This window comes from Phragmites australis, chromosome 23 (assembly GCF_958298935.1).
Source record: "Phragmites australis chromosome 23, lpPhrAust1.1, whole genome shotgun sequence".
Lineage (NCBI taxonomy): Eukaryota > Viridiplantae > Streptophyta > Magnoliopsida > Poales > Poaceae > Phragmites > Phragmites australis.
This window is the reverse complement of record NC_084943.1, coordinates 23,336,856-23,360,627: the sequence shown is the minus strand read 5'-3', so window position 1 is coordinate 23,360,627 and position 23,772 is coordinate 23,336,856. Positions and strand designations below refer to the sequence as shown.

The window sequence follows — 23,772 nt, the reverse complement described above, 5'->3', positions numbered from 1 at the left end:
CTACAAGTTATAAAAGTATGCTTTTTGAAGAATTTTAATTAAATATTGGTAAACCAATTAAAATGGATTGTTAGTGTATTCTAGTCTGCTTAGATTTTTTTTTACCACTCTGATACTCTCAGATAAAATCGAGAGTTAAATGAAAAAAATAAATACACATGCACAAGCTCTGTACTAGGACAAACGGATCGCTTGCTTGCTCGCACGTCTCGCGCACTGAACGAGTGACACGTGGTCTGATCGTATTTTTTGTATTTTTTAATCTTCTGACTGGCAGGGTCCATAAGGCCTCGTCTGTTCATCGAGCGAGACCTTGATCTTACCTAAGGAACTGGCGACAGTAGTCTATTCATGCAATTTGTTAAAATGTAATGTAATTTTGTAAATATAGAAAAAATATGAAATATAAAAAAAAAATCTGGTGCACTGTATAATCTGCGACGACATCCAAGATTCAATTGATACCAAATGGTTTTTGGGCTCAAAATAAGGCCCAATGGCATGGAATCGGCAACCGGGCCAACGGAGAGCCTCCTCCATACTTCCTTCTTCCTTGTCCCTCCGTCCGTCCCCCGTGACTAGAGCGGCAACGGCGGCTAGTCGGTCGGCGGCGACTGGACTGCAGCTTCGCTCCCAATCTGATGAATCCAGGCTAGGCTCCTTAAGTAACCCTAGAGATCCAGTTTCCTCAATTTATTAATCTGTTATGGTGAAAAAATAAACCCTGCTTGTCAACTGATTCGGGAGTCCTCAGGTGCGCTTGGTATTCGCCTTCTTCTCGCTTCTTTAATTCGTCGTTTTCATGCAAATCTTGGTTGCTGCTACCAAAACTTCGTCTCTATCAACTGGCACATAGTTGAGGGTTTCTTTCTTTGTTTTATGAAATCGCCTAGTTGAGGATCTATCTCCCGCCGTGCAGGATCGGTGGTGATTTGTTGCAACAGAGACAAAGGAGGATATCAGGAGCACTGACCACAAGGAAAGTAACAGGCATCCCTCTTGGTCAAGCTTATTACCATGGCATGGCTGCTTTGATTTATGCAGTATTTTGTTGATATGTTGTCTGCCCTCGCTGAGCGACCTTTTAGTTTGGAGCGGTTTCAAGCACTGGAACTCATGCTCATTCAGCTTATGCGGCCGTCTTGATATGCTGCTGCAACCCCTGCTTCAACAGTATGTTCGTCCTCAAAACTCCAAGAGCTCTGGATAGTCTCAGCAACTACAGATGGATGAGTTATGCTCAGGAGGCTGAACAAAACTCTCTTGTTCGGGAATCCAATATTCTAGACTTCCAAATACGAATACGATCAGGTGTATTTCTGCTCACCAGGTGATGATGGGCATGGACATCTCAAGGACCGTGGAATCTTTGGCACTTATGCTTATGACCAGCTTTGGTGGTAGTGATGACGATGATGATCACAGAAGCCTGCTGCATGCAATGCAACCTGGTGCTACACAAGGGGCTCTGGTGCTGCCTGGGACAAGGAGGGAGTTTACAAGTGTGCAATCCCATGGCCGGATTTCAAGTGGAATATTGTTCTCCATATGTCCACCAGCTTCTACGCCGAACGATGTCTACCATCCCAGGTTCTATGGGTAACCAAGCAGAGCCATCTTCGGTTGACGCCAATGCATAAGCCAAAGCACGGACAACACTCTGGATCTAACGTGATGTGGGCAATGACTCCGGCGAAGATAAGCTGGATGGATGGCGCCTTGAATATTGTGCTCCACCATATCCATATACATCATCTATCATGTAAGATACTGCACTACTGGCACCTACACATAGCCAATTAGAATTGGCATATATCATTCATGTAGTGAATTAAAATTGGATGGTCAGTTATCTAGCCGCAGCTTAAATTAATTGAGCTTGATGAATCTGTACGTCCATGTCCAGTTCCAGTTGGAGCAGTACGCCGGGCGTTGGATCCAGGACTTGAGCCTCAGGAAGTGCCTCGGACAGCATGGCTTTGAAGGACTGCGTCGTCCCCTGGGTGGAGAGGACGGTGGCAAGGAGTCCCTTGGTGTCCACGTCGCCGTTGCTCATGGGAACCACGTACCTGGCTTGCAGCAGCCTGGCGAGGTCGACGGCGTCCTCCTGGCCGGAGACGAGGGTGAAGTTGGCGGGAAGGAGCTGCTTCACCACGGGCGTGATCACCACGTCCGCCCGCAGCCGGTTCTTGTCAAGGAACGACCTGTCGTACACGCAGTGCGGCTCGTAGTAGAGGAGGCCCCTGCTCCTCCTGTCACCATCGCCACCAGTGGCTCCGGCTGCGGTGAGGATGTAGCCGTTCTCGGGGCGCTGCCACGGCGGCCCCAGCACGGGGCCTGCAGTGGCCAGTATCCCTATGTGGTCGCTGACGGCGGTGGACTGGCCGGGCTCGAGGTAGGTGACGCGGCGGAAGGGCGTGGGCAGGGAGGCCAGGACGGGCTGCGCGTTTGGGGTGGTGACCACGGGCAGGTCGGGCGCCCTGGCGGAGAGCTGCGTGAGCGTCCGGACGTGGCAGTGGTCGTCCAGGCTCTGCGTGATGAGCAGCAGGTCCGGCTCCATCTCCGGCGCCAAGAGGTCGTCCACCCCGAGGGCCTTCACTTTGGGGTTCTTCTTGGCGCCGTCGAAGAGCCAGGGCGCGCCGAAGTCGAGGTTGCCGACGACGATGGGATCCACCAGGATGCGTAGAGGGGCTTGGCCTTGCTGCTGCAGCTCCCACACCCAGCCGTTGATCTCCAGGTACGTCAGCTTCAGCGACGTCTTGCTGCTGCCGGTGATGGATTGCCCTTGCCCGGAGCCGGAGGATGAAGAGCTGCTGCTGGCTGCTGGTGTGATTGATGGGGACGATTGGGAAGGATAGGAGGAGGAGATGGGGTGATGCATTACTGGAACTGGACGCCTGCTCCAAGCCCGGGTGGACAGAGGAGGAGGAGGCGCCGCTGGGCTGATGAGCAGCTGGAGGCGGGCGGCCATGGCCATCAGCGCAACCAACACGAATCCGGTGATGGGGTGAGTGGACGCGGGAACAAACAAGTGGTGATAGCCTAGGCAACGTGTACAAACAAGTGGTTGGTTGCTGTCTTTCTTTCATTTTTTTTCGCATCGAATATGTATGGGCCGCACAACACCAGGCTGAATTTTTGGATCAAAGTTCAACCAGTGGGATCGGATCGGATCTTGTTGGATAAGCTAGGATCGATCAGTGGAGGGAAGTATTTTAAGTCCTTGACGTACGTATGGGGTGACACGACAAGCTAGGATCGATCAGTGGAGAGAAGTATTTTAAGTCCTTGCGTACGTATGAGGGTGACACGACAACAGTGGAGGGAAGTATTTCAAGTCCTTGACGTACGTATGAGGGTGACACGACACAACACTAGATTAGACTAGACTACACAACACAACACAAGACAAGACGTAGTAATCCCTATTTAAAATAACCAATACTAATATTGTTATCGCCTGCCTGCCTGTGACAGACTTGTCTCATTCGTTTGTTAGTGTAGAGATGATAGATATTAGTTGTGTCACGTTAGCTAGCTACCCGTGGCCATCATCAGACCTGTCTACATGTTGAGCACAGGTAGCTAGCGAGTGGACTTTCTCGTGCGGCCACCGCTTGGATCCATCTTCTTCCCTTCCCCGGAGTCCGGACTGGAACGACGAGCTGCCCCTCCCAACTCCCAACAAGCAGAAGCAGAAGCAGAAGCAGAAGCAGCAATCTCCCAACAAGAGAGCCATGGGTGACCCTGACGACGCGGTGCTCTTCGTAGGGGTGTCTCTGGTGCTGGGAATCGCCTCCCGCCACCTCCTCCGCGGCACCCGCGTCCCCTACACCGTCGCCCTCCTCGTCCTCGGCGTCGCCCTCGGTTCCCTCGGTCAGCTGCCCTCCTCCCTCTTCTCTAATTACCCTTCTTCTCCTTCCTCCCTTGTCTTCTTCAATTCAGATTAGATTTATGGAGTTTACCAAGACCTCTGTTCAGAATACTCCTGCTCTGTTCCCTCACTCTTTCTTTACTACCTAGTAACTTCTACCGGGAGTATTCAGTCCAGTCACTCATTGATTACCCCAACTAGGAGTGATTGATACTAGAACTGTTACTATTTCAATTTCAATAGTATTTTCCCCAACTTTCAGAATACGGAACACAGCATGGTCTCGGCAAACTTGGATCCGGCATTCGTATCTGTAAGTCTGGAATTTTCTGATATTTCAATTCATGTAATTTCCTACTTGCTTAACCTTTTGTTAATTATCCTTCCAAAATCAAATTACAGGGGCTAACATAAACCCTGATCTTCTCTTGGCTGTTTTTCTACCTGCCCTCCTGTTCGAAAGCTCGTTTTCAATGGAAATACACCAAATAAAGGTATGTTCTGTCAGTTTGTTTGTGTTTGAAAGCCACAAGTCTTAAAGCCCTATTGAAAGATCACCTCTTGTTCCAAAGCTAGTTTTCATACCATCACTCCCTGAAAGATCACCTCATCAGCTGACCCCTTTTTTTTGTGGAAAAGGGAAGCTTTATTAACTCTCAATGTTACACCGAGTTGATAGAGCCACACAAGAGTTTCCTCCTGGCCTCTGCATAACTAAGATGCACACAACCAAAACAAGATAAAACCAAGTGCCAAAATCCAAATGGGAATCCAACAAGCCAGAATGAAAATTCTTAATCACGATTATTGTGATTACTTTCAATGTGTATCCTAGACTGGCATCCAAACTGGCTGAAGAGCTCCTGGACACTCGCTCCAAGCATGCCACTGGCGTAGTAACCTGCAAACCCCTGTTGAAAGCCACTAAGTCTTAAAACCATGTTATGCCATATTCATTCTGTAGTGCTGTATACTGATGATCTTACATTGTCCGGTGACCATCATATTTTCATTTTCATACCACGATACATTGCCATCTAAAGTGTCCGTGCAAACATCATATTTGGTTTCTCTAGTATCACTGCTACTAATAAACAATAATGCTAACTGTTGATCTTTTCCGCTGCGATATTATTTTGTGATGCGGCATTGTAGATGCATTTATGTTTGCTGAGTGTAGACTACGATGCTTATTTTGCAGAGATGTATGGCACAAATGGTGTTACTTGCTGGACCAGGTGTCATAATATCAACATTTTTACTTGGCACTGCTGTAAAGGTATGTACTTAGATAAACAATTGAACATTAGTTTTACTATTCCGATACTTCATAATTGATGTGCCGCAGCTCACTTTTCCATACAACTGGAGCTGGAAAACATCATTGTTGCTTGGTGGACTTCTTAGTGCAACTGATCCTGTTGCTGTGGTTGCACTGCTAAAAGAACTTGGAGCAAGTAATAAGCTCAGTACAATAATTGAGGGTGAATCCCTAATGAACGATGGGTAAGATACTTGAACAAAATTGGACTTTCTATAATAGTGGACACTGGAAAAGGGTATGAAGGTGAACCCTACAAAATTGGACCTCTTGTTCTAGTCATTTGTGGGGCAACCTCTTTTGATTTATGTTAAATCTACAGTTTCAAAGTATTTCTAAAATCGCACCAGAACCAGTTGTTTATGAGATTCAGTCCATGTGTTTCGACTTCAGTTCAGGGGTTGAATCTTCATTTATGAATTTTCCGAGGACTTAGTTTACAAATCATTTTTCACATCCTTCAATGATAGAGATCCCGTTACATAACAATAGAGGCCTGAAGCATAATCAAAGCTGCTAAAGCTTTTACAGTCGTATTAGGAATGTAAATTTTGTTATTCTATTTATGTAAGCTAAAACTAGGATTCAAAAATTAATCAACTCTGCCGTGACCTTATCTGAGCATACATGCCACCCTGTTCGCGACAGTAGGGCTTGTAACAAAATCTTTCCACTGAAGAGAAAATGCGTAGCTCTCCTGTGTATTCTCGAAAAACCATACTTGGCACCCTTGAATAATGTATACTATGGGATTCACACTCATTGTTGTTTGCATTAGCTACATGTTGAGTAATATAGTATTTTGAAAGATAATTAGAAGTATTGGATGTTTCTAAGTTCCATTATGTATGGTTATAAGTTTTTGTAAGAACTGCCGCTCATGCTAACTGACCACACGTTCTACAGGACTGCTATCGTTGTCTATCAGTTATTCTATAGAATGGTGCTCGGAAGAACCTTTGATGCTGGCTCAATAATAAAGTTCTTGTCACAAGTTTCACTTGGAGCGTATGTGAAAACTATTAATTAATTGTATTGAATTTATGGCATAGTGCTTACTCTATAATTCTAATTAGTATCTTCTCTGACCAGTGTCGCTCTGGGCCTTGCGTTTGGAATTGTTTCAGTACTGTGGCTGGGCTTTATTTTTAATGATACAATCATAGAGATTGCGCTTACTCTTGCCGTCAGCTATATAGCTTTCTTCACTGTAAGATAATTAATGTATTCAATCTTTAACATTCCTGTTTTTTCTTTCAAGACATTGTTGAGTTTCTTGATATTGGTTCATGGTAACTGCTAGATGCACATATAGCTAGACTGCTAGAATATCCACTAGATCTTGAAGCTGTGTTATTTGACAAAGCGACAAGTTTTTCCTCAGATATGTATCCATCGACCCTTTTTAGTTCAACCAATAACACTAGTTTTCTAAAAAGTTGCTCAATTTGAGAAAAATAGTGTTATTAGTTGAACTAAAGAGGGTCGATGGGTACCCTTATGTTCACCAATTTGCACCCCTATTATGGAGTGACTTGTGGTTTATACAAAAATCTTATTTTTTTAGTGTTTGTCGGAGTAAGAACCATGTTGTTGTTAGAAATAGCAACTTGTATTTCCTTAAGCGAACTAGACGACGCCGGGCGGATCGAGAGCTGGGAGCAGAATCACCGCGCGTAAAGCGACGAGCGCGGACTGGTGGAGCCGTGCTCAGGCTGGCGGGAAGGTGGAGCTGCGCATGAACTGTTATATATATATATATATTTACAGCGAGGCTATTCTGCGCTTATACGCAGTTGCTATTCGCACTGCGCACATCCCCCAGTTACAATACGAGAAGCTAACATGTGCGCAATACGAGAAGCTAACATTGTGAGTTACACTGTGAATTACAACTTGTTATCCGCACTGCGCACATCCCTCAGTTACAACTCGACACACTGTGAGTTAGAACTTGTTAGGTAGACCAGTTACAACTTCACGTCCAGAAATACATAATTGCAACACAAGAAGCTAACACTATGAGTTACAACTTTATTCGCACTGCGCACATTCCCCAGTTACAACTCGAAACACTGTGAGTTACAACTTTTTAGGTAGACCAGTTACAACCTCACGTCTATAAATGCATAATTGCAATACGAGAAGCTAACATTGTGAGTTACAACTTGTTATTCGCACTGCGCACATCCCCAGTTACAACCCGAAACACTGTAAGTTACAACCCGAAACACTATGAGTTACAACTTGTGAGGTGTGCGCGGATATGAACTATAGTGAGTATACCTGCAGAATATACATATATAACAGTTGCAACCAAAATAACATAATTCTATTTACTGACTGCTCTTCTGTGCTATACTTCTAACTTGGGAAATGTTGGGTGAAGTTTAAGATAGGATAAGCATTGTAGGCAGAAAGTAATTGAGTATGGGTCGTTGAAAGAAGCATACATAGAGAAATGTATGGGAACATGACCCTGGATTTGATATGTGAAATGGGTTAATTGTCATTTTTAACCCAGTCAGTTTGCTTTTCCCAGCTTTTGCCAGCTATTGAATGCATAACCTTGAACGAGTATCACCTTCAATTCAATGTCTTGTCCATCATGTATATGGTTCCAAGGATATGCAAATATCAGTACTCATGATGATTCTTTCCATAACAATTAGTAGCTTATTAGTGATTGCTTGTGCCCCACAAACTATTTTTCTCATATCTCCTGCAAAGCAAATTTCAACCATAAAGACTCGTTCTGGAAGTTCTAACATCCCTCTATTTTCTCGGAGACTTTGCTTTTTCTAATTTCGTCCATATCAGGCCCAAGATTCACTGGAAGTCTCTGGTGTTCTGACCGTTATGACGCTGGGAATGTTAGTAAACTTGCGTGAACAAATTGTTTTCCATATCCTTTGATATCATTCCTCTCGTGTTAACTTTGTTACTTGGGCAGGTTCTATGCAGCTTTTGCAAAAACTGCTTTTAAGGGTGACAGTCAGCAAAGTTTACACCATTTCTGGTATGTGTGAGCAATAGATGTCACTGTATTGTCAACGGATACATATACTCTCAACAGATGATCGATCTTAGTATTCCTAGTGTAGCTCGTGCACTCCATAAATTCCATAAGGATGTTCATGCTTTGTTACTTCAGCAGTATTTACATTTAAATATATGTGCTCTTGTAATACCACTATATTTTCAATTTTGTTGGTGTCCAATTGCCAGTTCTTGTTATCACCTTGTTTAATAATTAATGTTAATGGGCATGGAACTTATGATCAATGCTATTAGATAACTAGGTCTCCCTGGCTTCCAGGCTCTGACCAATCTTTAGATTAATTTCTGCTTGCCGATTACACCATAAGACTCTCCTTATATAGAGGCCCAACCCTAAACCTATTCTGAATCCAACTCTAATCCTATTCCGAATCCAACTCTAAACCTATTCCGAAATATATTGACTTACAGATAGAATAGGACTCTAACAGTCCTGAAATTAATTATACCGAATCCTACAAGGAAACTAATTATACCGAAACCTAATAGGAAACTAATTCTTTTCTTCCCTTTATGCTTTTCTGCGCTTTTGGTAGGTGATCCCAAACCTAGAATCCCTATCAAATGCCCTACATCATGTAGCAGCATTAGAGCAAATTGCATGGCTGGTCATTGAACTTGCAAGGTGTGTTAACCGTTCACTTGGGTGCTTGCACTCCTACCATGCACAACAAGTGGGCCATGAGAGATCCTAAACTTCTCTGGATGGCTCTGTTGGCTTATGTGCACCCCTACACTTGCTACACGGAGCAAGGGGCTTTGTCTGGCAAAAATAGTTGTCAAGAGCTATGGCAATTTTCTGAAGCCGAGCTAAGCACTATAAAAGCAAATGTAAGCCATTTACCCAATGTCATTCCTCTCATCCTGCATTTCTAGCCTGAGTAGTCTCTGCTGTTTTCAGTCCAGCTCTTCCATCACCTGCCGGAACTTCTCTGGCCCCAAATTGTTCGAGGAGGCATGTTCACCAAACTCCTCAATTTTTTGTGACGTAGCCATGCAAATCCTTTCATCTTATCATGTGACTGATTTAGAAGAGGAACATGTGATCATCCACTTCAGTTGACTTAGGTCCATCTATCCCCAATTTTTGAGGTCATGGATCCAGCATGATCCAGTTGTTGCCTTATTGTTACCAGTCCTGAACTGTGAGTGCGCTCTCCATAGTTTCCAATGGAACTGTAAATCCTTCCAAGGCTGCCTTAAACCCAACTAAATTGACACAATATCCAGGCTACTGATGACAATCTCTTAATCTAAACCAATTTAGGGCTCCATATGCCAACTTATCATACTGTGAAGACAGCTCGCCAACTTATCATGCTCCATATTCCTTCCTGACGTTGCTTGCCGCCAACTCCCCACAGCTGTCGCCGGTGGTTGCTTCCTTCCGTTGCCACCATAGATCGACTTCCAAGCAGTCAACACGCTATGTAATTCTATGCGTCCAGGACAATTTAGTGATTTGTACAGTTGCCTTTATGTTATTATAATATATTTACTGCAGTAGGGGCCTTCTCTACTGTTTCCTCTGTCAAAAAAAAAAAACAATTTAGTGATCGCTTCCCTCCGCTGCTGCTACATATCAAGCAAGTGGCGCATGCAACTAATAACAACCGGTAACATATTGGAGTTCTTGCAAAGTTTGCTACTCCCTAGGCATGCATCTCATGAGCTCCTGTGCGACATGGCAAGGTTGAGTGAGCCAAATAAGCAGAAGAAGTCATGGTGCTGGAATTGGGACTGCTGATGAACCACTTATTGCACATCAAGACCTGAATTCGAGGGTTCGCAAATCAATGTACCAGCAGTATTACTTTGGAGTCTGTAATCAACAAAAAATAACATTATAAAAAAAAATAGTAAAGCCATAAAAAAACACAAGCATAAATACTGAATTTTGGCCATGGATTGTTTCTGGTAGCACTCATAGTGTCACTGCGATTCCTATCCTATCTTTGTTCATGAATAATTTGGCCATTGTTGGGTTACCAAAAGTACCTTTGCAATCTCTTCAGTTGTCACTGAATTAGGGTAGCCTAACTAGGGTGTTACTAAGGATTTTCCATTTAATACATCAGATAATGGATTCTTTTATGTCTGTTCTATATTAAGCTGACCAAAATTATGTACACGTGGGCTTGTTTTTGATGTGTTGTGCCAGGCAGTTCTTCTTTGTTTTTCTGATATATAAATATATTTCTGACCTGAGTTTCTTGTTTGCTTGCTATTTTTCTTGTATTCAGGGAAATGGTTGCTTACATTGCAAACACACTTATTTTTATATTGAGGTATTGGCAGTTCTTCTGTACATGTGGAAAGAATATTTTCTGATTTCTAGTTTATCTTTGTTATGATGTTATGACACCATTGTAATGTTTCTCACACGTGAATTCCCCTCAGTGGGGTTGTTATTGCAGACGGTGTTCTACAGAACAATGTCCATTTTGAGAGGCATGGTATTCATCTCATGTTCCTCTTGGAATTTACTTTTATATTTCCAAGTGAAAAATACAAAATCCATTTCACCCCTGACCATGGCACTAACAAATAATTTCCATTTGACATCTTCTGAATTGCCTTTGATTTTTGTTTAGATGTTCTGATGTTATGGTGAGTTGGGTTATAATCATTGGACCCTCTCTATTAAGGTTGTAAGTTGATGATCTTGCCTAAAGGATTTGAAAAACAGTGCCTACATTGAAGTTTCGTAGCTCTCTTGCATCGCTAAAATATTAGGATGTGAACTAGAAAAGATTTGTGAACTTCTCCTTGGTGGACTATAGAAGTATTTCTTTTCTAGTTTTGATCATGTGATGTCTCACTTTTATCATGGTGCAGTGCATAAAAGCTAAGTATTTTAACATGATGCTAAATTATCAATATAATCATTGGACTAAAATTTCTTGTGGCCCTGCTGGCTGCTGCTAGATTTTGGTGCCATAGGGCTATTCTGCAGCTGCTATCAGCCAACCATCTTCAAACACTTGGCATTTGATTTAGTCAAAAAATATGCATGAACACCTCATCTTGGGCTAGATATCGTTGTGCAGAAAAATCATAATTTTCGTATAATTGCAGAGTTGAGTTGCAGTTTGATAATATTTTATGAATTCTGATGTGAGCTTTCTGTACTATAAGCTTAATTCTATTATATGTTTGTCTGTACTATAAGCTTAATTCTATTATATGTTTGTGTATTGTGTAAGTTCATTTTATCTCTTGCTCTTGTAGGCACTTCGTGGGGCTTCCTTGTTCTGCTCTATGTCTTTGTGCAAATATCTCGAGTTGTAGTTGTTGGTGTTTTGTATCCGTTGTTGCGTCACTTTGGGTATGGTTTGGACTTGAAAGAGGCCGCAATTCTTGTTTGGTCAGGGCTGCGAGGGGCTGTTGCTCTGTCACTAGCGTTATCTGTTAAGGTAAGTTGTTTTGCTCGTATGGATCAACCATTTCATTTGTGTTTCATTTGTCATGTAAGTACATTAGTCTACCACAGAGTTTTTTGATGCATTTACTGAAATACTTTTACTAGCGTACCAGCGATGCAGTTCAACCTTATCTGAAACCAGAAGTTGGAACAATGGTATGCCCTTAGTTTTTTTCTTTTTTGGATGAGTATCAAATGTGTAATATGAGTTGTACTAATGTTATATCTTATGCAGTTTGTGTTCTTCACTGGTGGCATCGTGTTTCTGACACTGATTTTGAATGGTTCGACCACACAATTTTTGTTACATATTCTTGGCCTGGACAAACTGTCAGCGACAAAGGTTAACTTCACAAATTGTCATCTATGAATATTTCAGGTTTTGCTTGTCTGTATGTTTTCGTGTGTTAGAAACCTTTCGAGTTCTGATTCATACCCATCTGTCCTCTCCCTCGACTAGTTAGTGAATTGGCAAAGGCAAGGTGTTATGTGCTGCCATTTAGTCTAGTACCTACAAGCTCAAGGTTAATGGTGTCTGTTGACTCATCTAACAAAAGCTTGACACCCCACATTTTCTTTCAGACATTTTTCTTAAGCAGAGCCATGTTCAATAGAATAATTTCTTCCCTGTGCTTGTCGAGCGGGACTTTCTCAAAGACATTTATTTTCGTAGCCAAATATGCCAGCACGCCAAGTGCTAAATTCTTTGTAAATTAGTCTTGTAGCTGTAGTTGACTCATTCTTTGCAACTTCCAATCTGTCAAGAATATCCATGGAAAAATACTCCAAGAGGGACCAATTAAGCTCCTGAAGCTCTGGCTGGAGCCACAAAGAGAAGAATAGATGATCACAGTCTTCTATAACACCAGAGCTACATATTAACGCTAGTTTCAGTGGCAACATTAAAATTCTTTTTTATATTACCACAGTAGGGGTTTCCCCTACAAACCCCTACTGTATTCCCTCAAAAAACATTAAAATTCTTTTTTCTTCATCAGAAATCTTGTATTAACATTTCCATTGAACAAAATCAAAAAGAGAATCCTGTCTTAGCATGCATTTCTTTTTCCACAAATATGATCCTCTACAGAAATAGCTGAATAGGCTTTGGAACTGATAACAACTGGTCCCCAAATGGAACTGAATAAGTGATTTGACAATATAGATGAGTATCCAGAGCAATTGATTATCCCTTCTTTTGCCGAAAGTATTTATGATGAATTGACCTGTTTCTCTGAAGAACATGGCCACCAAAACTTCTAGGTTCCAAATGGAACCTGTCCTTACTCTAAGAGTAAGGTTGACATCAAACTTTTGCGAAAAAAGAGGGTTAATAATTTCTCCTCTTGTTGAAACAATTTCATCTTCAGAAGTTGTTCAGCGAGCCTTGGTCACTGTCATTAGTCTTGGTCACTGTCATTAGTTTCATTAACCAACTTCAAGATCACTAGGTTTGCTTTCATTCTTGGTTTATTGCTTTCATAAGCACAATAGTTCTGATTTATGAATATGAATATAGTTATGTTCACTTCGCACTCCAGATAAATATTATAATATGATTTTTATTGCAGCTTCGCATATTGAAATATACAAGATATGAAATGCTGAACAAAGCTTTAGAGGCTTTTGGTGAGCTTAGGGATGATGAGGAACTTGGACCTGCTGATTGGGTTACTGTAAAGAAATACATCACTTGTTTGCATGACTTGGGTGATGAGCCAGAGCATCCCCATGATGTTTCTGACAAAGATGATCGCATGCATACCATGAACTTAAGGGATATCCGAGTGCGGCTTTTGAATGGTATGTTATCACTTTTCAGGTTATCTAATGGATTTTTTTTAAGAACTTACATAATGGAATTTGAGACAAATATTGCACGGAGATAATGAAGCACCATATTAACATATCTAATTCGCATAAGTTCTCTTCTCTTTTCTTATTAAGGTGTTTTTAAAGATGTTTTCTGTCGATTTAATATAATTTTAGTGTAATCCTTTTAGTTAACTTCCTTGAGTTATAGTCATGGTACTGTTCATGCCCTTTCCTGTAGAGTGGATAGCTGCAGCTAGGATTAATAATACTTAAGCTTTGACGGCGGTCCCCCTTTCTTGTGTAAAAGCGATAATCATTTGAGCACGCGGTGTTTTACCGGGGAAGATTGACCCATGGAAGGAAGGAATAGGTGCAACCTTGTTTGGCCAGTTCTTCCAGTCGTTTGGAGTTAGGGAGGTTGTTATTTAGATTGATTTTATCTATAATTATTAGATGCAACCAAGAAGAATATACAATGTCTGTAGCCACCCTCTTATCTCCAACAGGTAGCCTTATAGCCTTGAACATCGGCCTGAGGGAAGAGCCTCTGGTTGGGCAGCCAAAGGCAAGTGCCCTACCATTGGTGCTCTGACCTGTACCAAGCCATGCACATAACAGCTTAATTCCTCTTTGTTATACTTACCTGTACCTTCTTCTCAAAATGCTAAAGTGAATAATACTGTACTATTCACCATTGCTTGCCGAAATTAACCTAGTGGAGTAGCTTACTAGCTGCAAGCAGGAAAATTTTCTCTATCAATCTTTTTAGCTAAAACTTAGGCCCTTTCATTTGTCTGACCTGACGATAAATTTTGGTACTTGCATATCTGTCTTCTAATTGAATTTCTACTTTGCTATTGAGTAGCCTCCATTACTTTCATATATTGTCATTTTCTGAGAAATCTCTATCAGTTTGATTTGTAGGTTTGTGATTGATTTCCACCTGTCTTTCCATTTTTTAACACCCTTTTCATTGCAATCATGTTTTTACCTTTAAATCGTTTGCTTACTGTTCCCTCCATGGTTATATCTTTTTATAAGTATGCTCCTTAATATGCAGAGTTCCCTCTTGAATGTTATTAGAGGAGACAATTTATTTTGAAGTATTTTTGGACAGGTGTGCAAGCTGCTTACTGGGGAATGCTTGAAGAGGGACGAATAAATCAAGCGACAGCAAATATTCTAATGAGATCAGTTGATGAAGCTATGGATCTTGTTTCCAGACAACCATTATGTGATTGGAAGGGTTTACAGTCCAGTGTCCAGTTCCCGAATTACTATAGGTTCCTTCAGATGAGCAAGTTGCCACGAAAGCTTATCACATACTTCACAGTAGAAAGATTGGAGTCAGGATGTTACATGTGTGCTGCATTTCTTCGTGCTCACAGAATTGCAAGGCGTCAACTACATGATTTTCTTGGTAATATATTATGAACTCTTGAGATGCTCTTTTCAGCAAGTTACCCATTATTTCTTTTGGATGCAGAAAAGCAACTTATGTTCAATAGTAGCCTTTGGGGGCAATATATAGAGAGTACATGAGGGAGTACAGAATAAAGATTCTTTTTTTTTCTACGCACGAGAGAATTGTGTGTCATATTAAGAAGATAGAAATATAGGACAATACAAACCACACCCCGTACCCCCCCCCCCTCCAAAACGAGCAGGGTGAACACGAACACACTCACACACTAAACTCCCTTGAACTATTACATTCGCGCCACAAGCTATAGGAATGACCAACAGAGCACCGTATGCTAAGCCATCAGAGCCTGTAGCCTCTTTGCCTTGGTAACACACCACAACGTGCTCTCATCTGCAATCTCGCGACGGATGGATCGCATGCTAGGCGTAGTGCCCTCGGAAGACATAGCTGTTGCGATGTTTCCAAATCCACCACGCGCACAGGATGACTAGCAAATTGAATCCGCGCTGCTTCTCCTTAGGTACTTTGCGTGTCGCGCAACGCCACCAGTATGGGAAGGAGCCTTGGCGACGGGTTGGAGCGATGTGCTGCAGACCTGCACCTAGTAGTAGTTCAAACCAAACGTGACGCGAGATGACAATTCACCAGTAGGTGTGATGGTTTCATCAGCTTGGTCGCACAAAGGACACCTTGGAGGATGTGGGAGTCCGCACCGAGCAAGGCGGTCCACCGTCCAACAGCGGTTGTGGTAGCCAACCAAACGAAATACTTAGCCCACAGTGAGGCCCAGACCTTCCAAATCCACTGCTAGTGAAGAAGGCCACGTACGCCGATTTGGTGGAGAAAACACCCGACGCTGCTGCGGTCCAGATATGTCGATCTGCAATTCCATGCTGTAAGCTGGTCTCGGTCGCCAAGCCCCATATCTACAGGAACTTAACCATGGCAGGCACGGATGGCGCTCCTCGGATGTCACTGATCTAGGCGTTGTTGGTGAGCGCCTCCTTGACGATGTGCCTGTTGACGAGCCGGCTAGGCACCATGGCGAGCAGATGCGGTGCCAATTCGCTGACAGATTTGTCCAACAGCCACTTGTCCGACCAAAACAGAGTGTGTTTCCCTCCGCCAACCTCTAAGATTAGGAGCGCTAAGAACAGGGTGCAGAGTGCCCAGCCGAGTACCTAAGTTGTGGATGCTGAGACCGCCGAGCTCCTTTGGATGGCAGACACGGCTCCACGCAATGAGGCAATGGCTGTCATTTACCTGATATCTGCCCTTCCACAAGAAAGCTCGTCGTCGTTTGTCAATCGCCTTAATCACCCAGCGGGGGGGTGTCGAGGCCATCAACTGGTAGCTCGGGATGGCCGTGAGGACCATCTTCACTAGCAGATTGCGGCCCGCCAGATGAAGTAGACCCACCTTCCACCCCGGAAGTTGATCCACCATGCGATTGATAATCGACTGTAGAGCCGTTTTGGTGAGTTTCCGCACCGACAGCGGCAACCCCAAGTACTTGCACGGGAAGTCGACAATGGCGCACTCCATTGATTCGCACCCCATCTACGCCCACGGAGCTGCACTGAATCGGGCTCGTCGAGCACTTCTGGAGGTTGGTTCGTAGTCCAGGCAATCCCGAACCGGTCGAGGATTTCTTGGATCGCCAGAAGATCACCTCGCACTGGCCGCAGGAACAGCACGACGTCGTCTACGTAGAGCGACACCCTACGGTGGATCAGCCGGGTCAGAGAGGTTGAAGGAGCTTGTCGTCGCTCGCCTTGTTCAGCACGGAGTTTAACACGTCCATCACCAACATGAAGAGCATTGGCGAAAGCGGGTTGCCCTGTCGTAGCCCTTTCCGGTGGTGAATGACCTCACCGGGCGCGCCATTGACAAGCACTTGGGTGGAGGCAGTGGCCAACAGACTGCAAAGGGTGTTGCGCCAGCCATGCCCAAAGCCGAGGTGGGTGAGGATCTCCAAGAGAAAGCTCCACAACACGGATTCGAAGGCTTTTGAGATGTCCAGGTTGAGGAGTATTCGCGGCTCTTTCTGTTGGGGGAGCACTCTCGCCGTCTGCTACACTAGGATGAAGTCGTCCTGGATGCAGCGGCCCCGCACGAAAGCGCTCTGATTGGTGCCCACCATTGCCGGTAGCCGTGGTGCAAGTCTGTTCGCCATTAGTTTGGCCACCAGCTTAGCGAAACTGTGGATTATGCTGATTGCGGAAGTCCTTAACCTTCACGGTGTCCGATTTTGTTGGGCAGCAAGGTCAAGTAGGCCGAGTTTAGGAGTCCCAGCTTCCTATTGCCCCTGCCTGAATGGCCCGGAATGGCTCCATGATGTCGTGCTTGATGACGCTCCAACACGTGCGGTAGAATCGACCGGGTCCCAACTTCCTGTTGTCCCTTGCCTGAATGGCCCGGAATGGCTCCATGATGGCGTGCTTGATGACACTCCAACACATGCGGTAGAATCGATCGGTGAACCCATCGGGTCCAGGAGCCTTGTCAATGGGCATTAGCTTGACTGTCTCCCACACCTCTGTGAACTTCACGTCGAGGTCCGAGAGGTCTTGTGAAGGTTGGAAGGAGGCGAGATTAAAGGTTTTTGTCCTCTCTTCCACCAAGCCTAGTAGGGTGGCGTAGAACTCCAAGACAGCCTGCTGCTTCTCTTGTCCGATGATCACGCGGTCTCCAACGTGGAGCTTGCCGATGAAATTGTTGCGCTTGCTGTGGCGAGCATGGGCATGGAAGTAGTCAGTGTTGGTGTCTCCCTCTTTTAGCCACCCGATGCGCGACGGAAGCCGAGCAATGGTACGCTCGAGGAATGCAAGGCTGAGGCAATGCTTCTTCAGCTTGCGGCGTAGCCAACTCTCTTCAGCCGAGAGGGATCGTGCGTCCTAAGAAATCTCCAGCCAGTGCATGATCTCGCGCGCCATCTGCAGTTGTAGCTTGATGTTCCCCGTCATGCATGATCTCACGCGCCATTTGTAGCTGTAGAATAAGGATTCTAGTAACCTATACGTAAGGGATAAGGACTATATTCCTAACACTCCCCCTCAAATGCAAGGCGTATGCAATAGTGTTGCATTTGAAAGAGTGGACACTAAATGCTAAACTTAATACATCCAAAATTTGTCTCTTCAAAGCCGTCGCAGGTTGGAGCCTTGGTAATCCTGTTGAATCAAACCAAAGAAGTGCAAAGCGAAGCACAGTAATAGAGTCGTGATGATGACAACAAAGAATGTCCTTGACTAAGAATCACAACAAAACGACGATGAGTAGCAAGACAACAAATGAAGTTATCACTAAAGCTACAGAAAGACAGATGACATAGTTGCATCAATAACGACGAAAAAGGATTAGCCAAACAAAGAAGAATATTTAGCTAATCACAAAAGAAATCGACTAATAGACGAAAGAATATGTGGACTCGCACGGCATAGACGAACTCAAAGAAAAAATAGACTTGGATGTGGACGTAGCGGAAGTAAAGGGAATAAAACCTAAGAGTAGCAAATACTAGCAGCAGCAAGCAACAAGGATAATGCCTAAATAGCAAGCACCAACTAGTACAAGACAGAACACCTTGGCCTAAAAAAATGCTTCCCAATCAAAGGCACAGAATGGCCCATGAAGCAAACACCGTTGAGAGCCCGATCAACAAACAAGAGCAGCAGAGAGCACGGTGGAGTAGATCGGGACGATCCCAAGACAGGACCAAACCCAACCAAGCAAGCGACGAATGAGGGCAGGCGCAAAGAGCGCCTGGTGGGAGAGCAACGGGAGATCCAACAACAGTTGGGCGCGTTGCTTCGCCTTCGCAGCGCCATCGAGGCCCTCGATGCCTCGGCGTCAGCCAGGAGGGCGCGGACGGCTCCCGCATCTGCAGACTGCTGGCCTGAGAGCGCTAGCCTGGGAGGTGCCAAATCCGGCCTATGAGGAATACAGCGGCACCGGATTGGCGATGGAGCCACAGGGTGCGGAAGGAGGCCCTGACGAACAATGAGCCACGCGGGATGAGCTGGTGGCAGGCAGCGCTGGACGCCGCGTGTGACGAGCTAGTGGCAAGCAGGCAAAGCCGACGGTCGAGCGAGCGAAACCGGCGGTGGCAGAGCCATGGCTATAGAAGCCTGGTGGCGGCGTGAAGAAGGGATCCATCGACGAGAGAGAGAGGATCCGCCCATGCATATCTCAATGGTGCGGCCAAATCAGCAATCCGACAGAGGAACCGACAATCATGAAAAAGAGGAACCGATGGAAGAGAAGCCGACGGTAGAGAAAAAAACAATCTAGGTAGGACGAGTTGAGGCGTCCGGGAGAAGAAAACCTAACTCTAATACCATGTTAAAAATAGCAATTTGTATTCAATAGTAGCCATTATGAGCCATATATAGAGAGTACATGAAGCAGTACAGGATAAGGACTCTAGTAACCTATATGTAAAGGATAGGACTATATTCCTAACATCCACCGCCCTAGATTTGAGTCCTCTTCAACTCGAATTTGGGTGCCTATTGTTAGAGATATATAGTCATATATTGTGTCAGTGTAATATCCCCATGTTATAAGGGGTTATTTGCATATTGCTCATATGTATCAAAATCGGGTTTTCTCTTGGGATATAGCAAGTCATCCTCATCTTAGCCAAATCACCAATTTTTCTTTCCCCTGTCGTCTCTCTCTCTACACTTGTTGCTGTCCGATGCTCTCCCCGCCGCCCCTGGCCGGATCCGCCGCCGCTGGAGCACTCCCTGCTGGCTTCCAGTCAGATCCAATCTGCTGATGCCACCGATGCGCACAGCTCCGCTGCCCGCCACCCTTCCGAATCGGATACGCTCGTCACCAAGATCTCTCTATTCTAGCCTGTAACAGCTCCTCTCGGTTTTCTCTAATGACAGAGAGTAGTGTTTAGGTTTTGCATAAAAAAGTAGGTTGGTCAAAGTTTTTTTATTTCTTTTGCATGCCAAAAAGAATAGGATGATGAAGAAAAAAAAAACTCAATACTTGCATTTGAGATTTTACATGTCGTGAAGTTATCTTTCTGTAGCTTTACCTTTACACTGTTTGTAGGCATGTAATTCATATATGGTAAGAGAAAGCGTACTTACTTTAAGCATGGTTTACTTTTTCCATTGAAGTCCATTACAGCATTTGGTGGTCAAACTACCTGGTCATGTAGGGTGATAGAGCCTTACCTCACCATAATACCACTTTATAGGACAAAATTGTAGATGAGTCAATCTACATTATCTCATCGAGGACAAACCTCAGGTAGTTTAGTATTCAGTTACTGTGAATTATAGATGCTTGATTGAAGATATCTTTACTGTTTTGAATCAATCATCTTCTTACATTCTGTTTTGTAGATACTCTGCCTTGAATTTGCACATATGATGCTAATGCACTTCACTAGTTACCTTTTTATGAACTGTTTTCTTCTCTCCTCAGGTGATAGTGAGGTTGCAAGAATTGTTATTGATGAAAGTAACGCTGAGGGGGAGGAAGCTAGAAAATTCCTGGAAGATGTTCGCATTACATTCCCGCAGGTTTGTGGTTACAGTGTGCTTGTATCGATTTAACTTTCATAGAGAGTTCAGTTCCAACACAAAATATTTGTAACTGATTCTAGCAATTTTCTTTTTTGTAAAACTGGGGAAGAAAGGACATTGTGCATCAAGATTTTCGTGCACTCTGTCATGAATTATGGAAGTTTTGTGCTCAACATTTTGACTTTCCCAGAATATAGTATCTCGCTGCTGCCAGAAACTGTTGACCAGAACTGAAATGGGACTTGTTTGGTCTTGTCCTTTCATAGCATAGATGGGCTGACTAATGGCTTGAGGTTGGGAGTGGCTGCATTGATGAGATAAAACAATTAGAGACAGTTTTTTATGAAGGTCCTTCCAGGTTCTCTTTTGATTGGAGGGATTATATGAAGTTTGGAGCAATTGTACTGTTTACTGAAAAGTAAATGTGAAACTCGTCAGTAATTCCTAACTCCAGCATTCCAAACAGGCTTTTTTTAGGACTAAATATGCTGCCTTCGAGTTTCACGCTCGCGCACACGCATATCGGTGCGTGTGTACCTGAGCTACATGAGTTTCTGGGCGTGTGATGAGGGGCGCACTCACGTTTTCCTAGTAATCGCAAAAATAAAAGGCCGGTTTGAAAGACATGAATACTATATACTGGAAGCATTTTTTTTAGCGATGAAGAAAAAGATCATTGCATAAATAAACTAAAGAATCCTCCTGCCGATAAAATTACAATACCTGATTTTGAATTCTCAATTTTCAGGTACTACGTGTGCTAAAGACGCGACAAGTCACATATTCAGTATTGACACACTTGAGTGGGTATATCCAAAACCTCCAGAAGACTGGATTGCTGGAAGAAAAGGAAATGGTCCATTTAGATGATGCTTTGCAGGTAGCTGGAATATTTAGCTCGTCATTTGTTTTTCTGACTCTAGTTTCAGTTCACGAATCACATTAAAATGCCAACTCTAGTAAGCTCATTGGCTTGGCAGACAGACTTGAAGAAGTTGAAGAGGAATCCACCACTGGTGAAAATGCCAAGAGTTAGTGAGCTTTTAAACAATCATCCTTTAGTTGGTGCGCTGCCTGCTGTTTCGCGTGATCTTTTATTAAGTAATACAAAAGAAACTGTACGAGGACACGGCACGAATCTTTATAGGGAAGGCTCAAGGCCAACTGGTATATGGCTTGTTTCGATTGGTGTAGTAAAGGTCTGTTTCCACCTCAAGAACATTTTGCTGCATCTTTGTAGGATTTTCTGTTCTGATTTTTTTCTAATGAGCACATACCTCCTGTCCCCTTCTGTCAACAGTGGACAAGTCAGAGATTAAGCAGCAGGCATTCTTTGGATCCGATCTTATCACATGGAAACACTTTGGGTCTATATGAGGTGCTGATTGGAAAGCCATATATTTGTGACATGATTACAGATTCTGTGGTACACTGTTTCTTCATCGAAGCTGAAAAGATAGAGCAATTGCGTCAGTCAGATCCATCGATTGAGGTTTTCCTGTGGCAGGTACCATTTCACTGTACTTCCTACATTTGTGCTTATTAACTCAAATAAATCATGTACCTCTATTTAGTGGTAGTAGAATGATTTCATATGAGGCTCTGCAGAAGACATGTATAGTTGTTTAGTTCTTTTGTTTTTATGAACACGAGTGGAGCAGATGGTTTTGGTAGTTCTCAATGTCAACCGAGGCAAAGAACAGTACTACATGAAACACCTACAAGATATTCAGTGTTATATTAACTTTTACTAATAAGAGAGTCTGTTTACAATTATTTGAGTACCACTTGGCATATTTAAATTTATGGAGATTCTAAATGTTTGCTCACATCTTTTTCTTCTATTGAAATTAGCTGAAAAGGTAGTGCAGGTACATCAATTAAATTTTTTAGGCACATCAACTAACTGAAGGTCACATCTGCACATTTAACTACTATCACTATGATTAGTCACTTATCATTTTTTTTCCTTTGTGTATTACAGTAAAGTAGAATAGTCCCCGGCCCCCTGAAATCAGGCAAACAGTTTTCCTTGTCAACTGATTTACATAGGGAACCTGGCATCACATAGTCCTTTATTTAATAACACTCTATGGTTGATACATGGAAATTACAGGAAAGCGCTCTGGTCATTGCCAGGCTTTTGCTCCCACAGATATTTGAGAAAATGGCAATGCATGAGATCAGGGTTCTGATTGCTGAAAGATCTACTATGAACATATACATCAAGGGGGAAGACATTGAACTCGAGCAGAATTACATTGGCATTTTGCTGGAAGGATTTTTGAAGACCAAGAACCAAAATCTGATCACACCTCCAGGGGTGCTGCTGCCATCAAATACCGACTTGAACTTATTTGGTCTCGAGTCTTCAGGTTTGTAAGCTGCCCGTGTATAGCTCACCATTCATTTGTTTGTTACATCATGACTCTTTCTAAGTGTTCTTTTTCTTTGGTTTTTGCAGCTATGAACCATATAGACTACTGTTACACTGCACCCAGCTATCAAGTAGAGGCTAGAGCGCGGATTATCTTCTTTGAAATAGGCAGGGTCTGGGAGACACAGCCCGATCTTCAGAGAACCGTGTCATTGCTGGCTCAAACCCATGAACCACCACGGACCCTGAGCAAAGAGCATAGTGGCCTGCTCAGTTGGCCAGAAAGCTTCCGGAAGTCCCGAGGGCCTCACAATGTCAGCTTTGCTGAGATGAGAAACCAACCGGGCAGCCTCTCTGCTAGAGCCCTGCAGTTGAGCATGTACGGCAGCATGGTGAGTATTGTTTTGAATTTTGATGCATATTTTATCGATGCATCGTTCACTCAGCTCACCAGCTGTTGTGATGCATTCACAGATCAATGACATGCACTCGGGTCAGGGTCAGAGGCGGCAGAGGCACCGCATGCAGGCAACGAACCAGAAGCATAGCTCCTCCTACCCCAGAGTGCCGTCAAGGCCGTCCAACGCGCGGCCTCTGCTCTCCGTGCAGTCGGAGGGTTCCAACATGAAGAGAATGGCAGCTCCAAAAGAAGCTGGCGAGGCTCCTGCTCCGGCGACCTCCGCAGGCCAGCGGCGACGGAAGGCGATGGAAGCCAACAACTCCAGCGACGACGAGTCCGCGGGGGAAGAAGTCATTGTCAGAGTCGACTCCCCCAGCATGCTGTCTTTCCGCCAGCCCTCCAAGTAGCCATCTTTTCGGCATACCAAGCATTCTCTCTTTCTTGCTGGATTTTGCACTGTGATATGATTGCCCACATGAATAACAATAATAAAAGGGACACAATTCTCCCTTCTTCGTAGGACATC

The 23,772-nt window shown here is 43.9% G+C and overlaps 2 protein-coding genes across 2 annotated transcripts; one reads left to right on the top strand and one right to left on the bottom strand.

The window, feature by feature from the left end:
* Positions 1 to 1,667: 1,667 nt before the first annotated feature.
* On the bottom strand, positions 1,668 to 3,087 carry LOC133906772 (uncharacterized). Its single transcript, XM_062348778.1, has one exon. It carries the CDS (start codon positions 2,975 to 2,977, stop codon positions 1,865 to 1,867), a length of 1,113 nt encoding a protein of 370 aa, XP_062204762.1. The 5' UTR covers positions 2,978 to 3,087; the 3' UTR covers positions 1,668 to 1,864.
* Positions 3,088 to 3,463: 376 nt separating this feature from the next.
* On the top strand, positions 3,464 to 23,770 carry LOC133906769 (sodium/hydrogen exchanger 8). Its single transcript, XM_062348771.1, has 23 exons — positions 3,464 to 3,876; positions 4,137 to 4,187; positions 4,277 to 4,368; positions 5,076 to 5,153; positions 5,223 to 5,380; positions 6,102 to 6,203; positions 6,288 to 6,405; positions 8,016 to 8,068; positions 8,149 to 8,214; positions 10,499 to 10,543; positions 10,656 to 10,711; positions 11,487 to 11,671; positions 11,785 to 11,835; positions 11,915 to 12,022; positions 13,251 to 13,482; positions 14,612 to 14,914; positions 20,369 to 20,466; positions 21,218 to 21,349; positions 21,450 to 21,668; positions 21,770 to 21,976; positions 22,586 to 22,844; positions 22,934 to 23,238; positions 23,321 to 23,770. Exons 1-23 carry the CDS (start codon positions 3,738 to 3,740, stop codon positions 23,651 to 23,653), a joined length of 3,390 nt encoding a protein of 1,129 aa, XP_062204755.1. The 5' UTR covers positions 3,464 to 3,737; the 3' UTR covers positions 23,654 to 23,770.
* The last annotated feature ends 2 nt before the right edge of the window (positions 23,771 to 23,772 follow it).

Coding starts and splice junctions, on each gene's coding strand:
- LOC133906772 (XM_062348778.1), bottom strand. CDS start 2,977: ATGGCCATGGCCGCCCGCCTCCAGCTGCTCATCAGCCCAGCGGCGCCT.
- LOC133906769 (XM_062348771.1), top strand. CDS start 3,738: ATGGGTGACCCTGACGACGCGGTGCTCTTCGTAGGGGTGTCTCTGGTG. Junction 6,204..6,287: donor TCACAAGTTTCACTTGGAGC/GTATGTGAAAAC, acceptor TTCTCTGACCAG/TGTCGCTCTGGGCCTTGCGT. Junction 11,836..11,914: donor AACCAGAAGTTGGAACAATG/GTATGCCCTTAG, acceptor TATCTTATGCAG/TTTGTGTTCTTCACTGGTGG.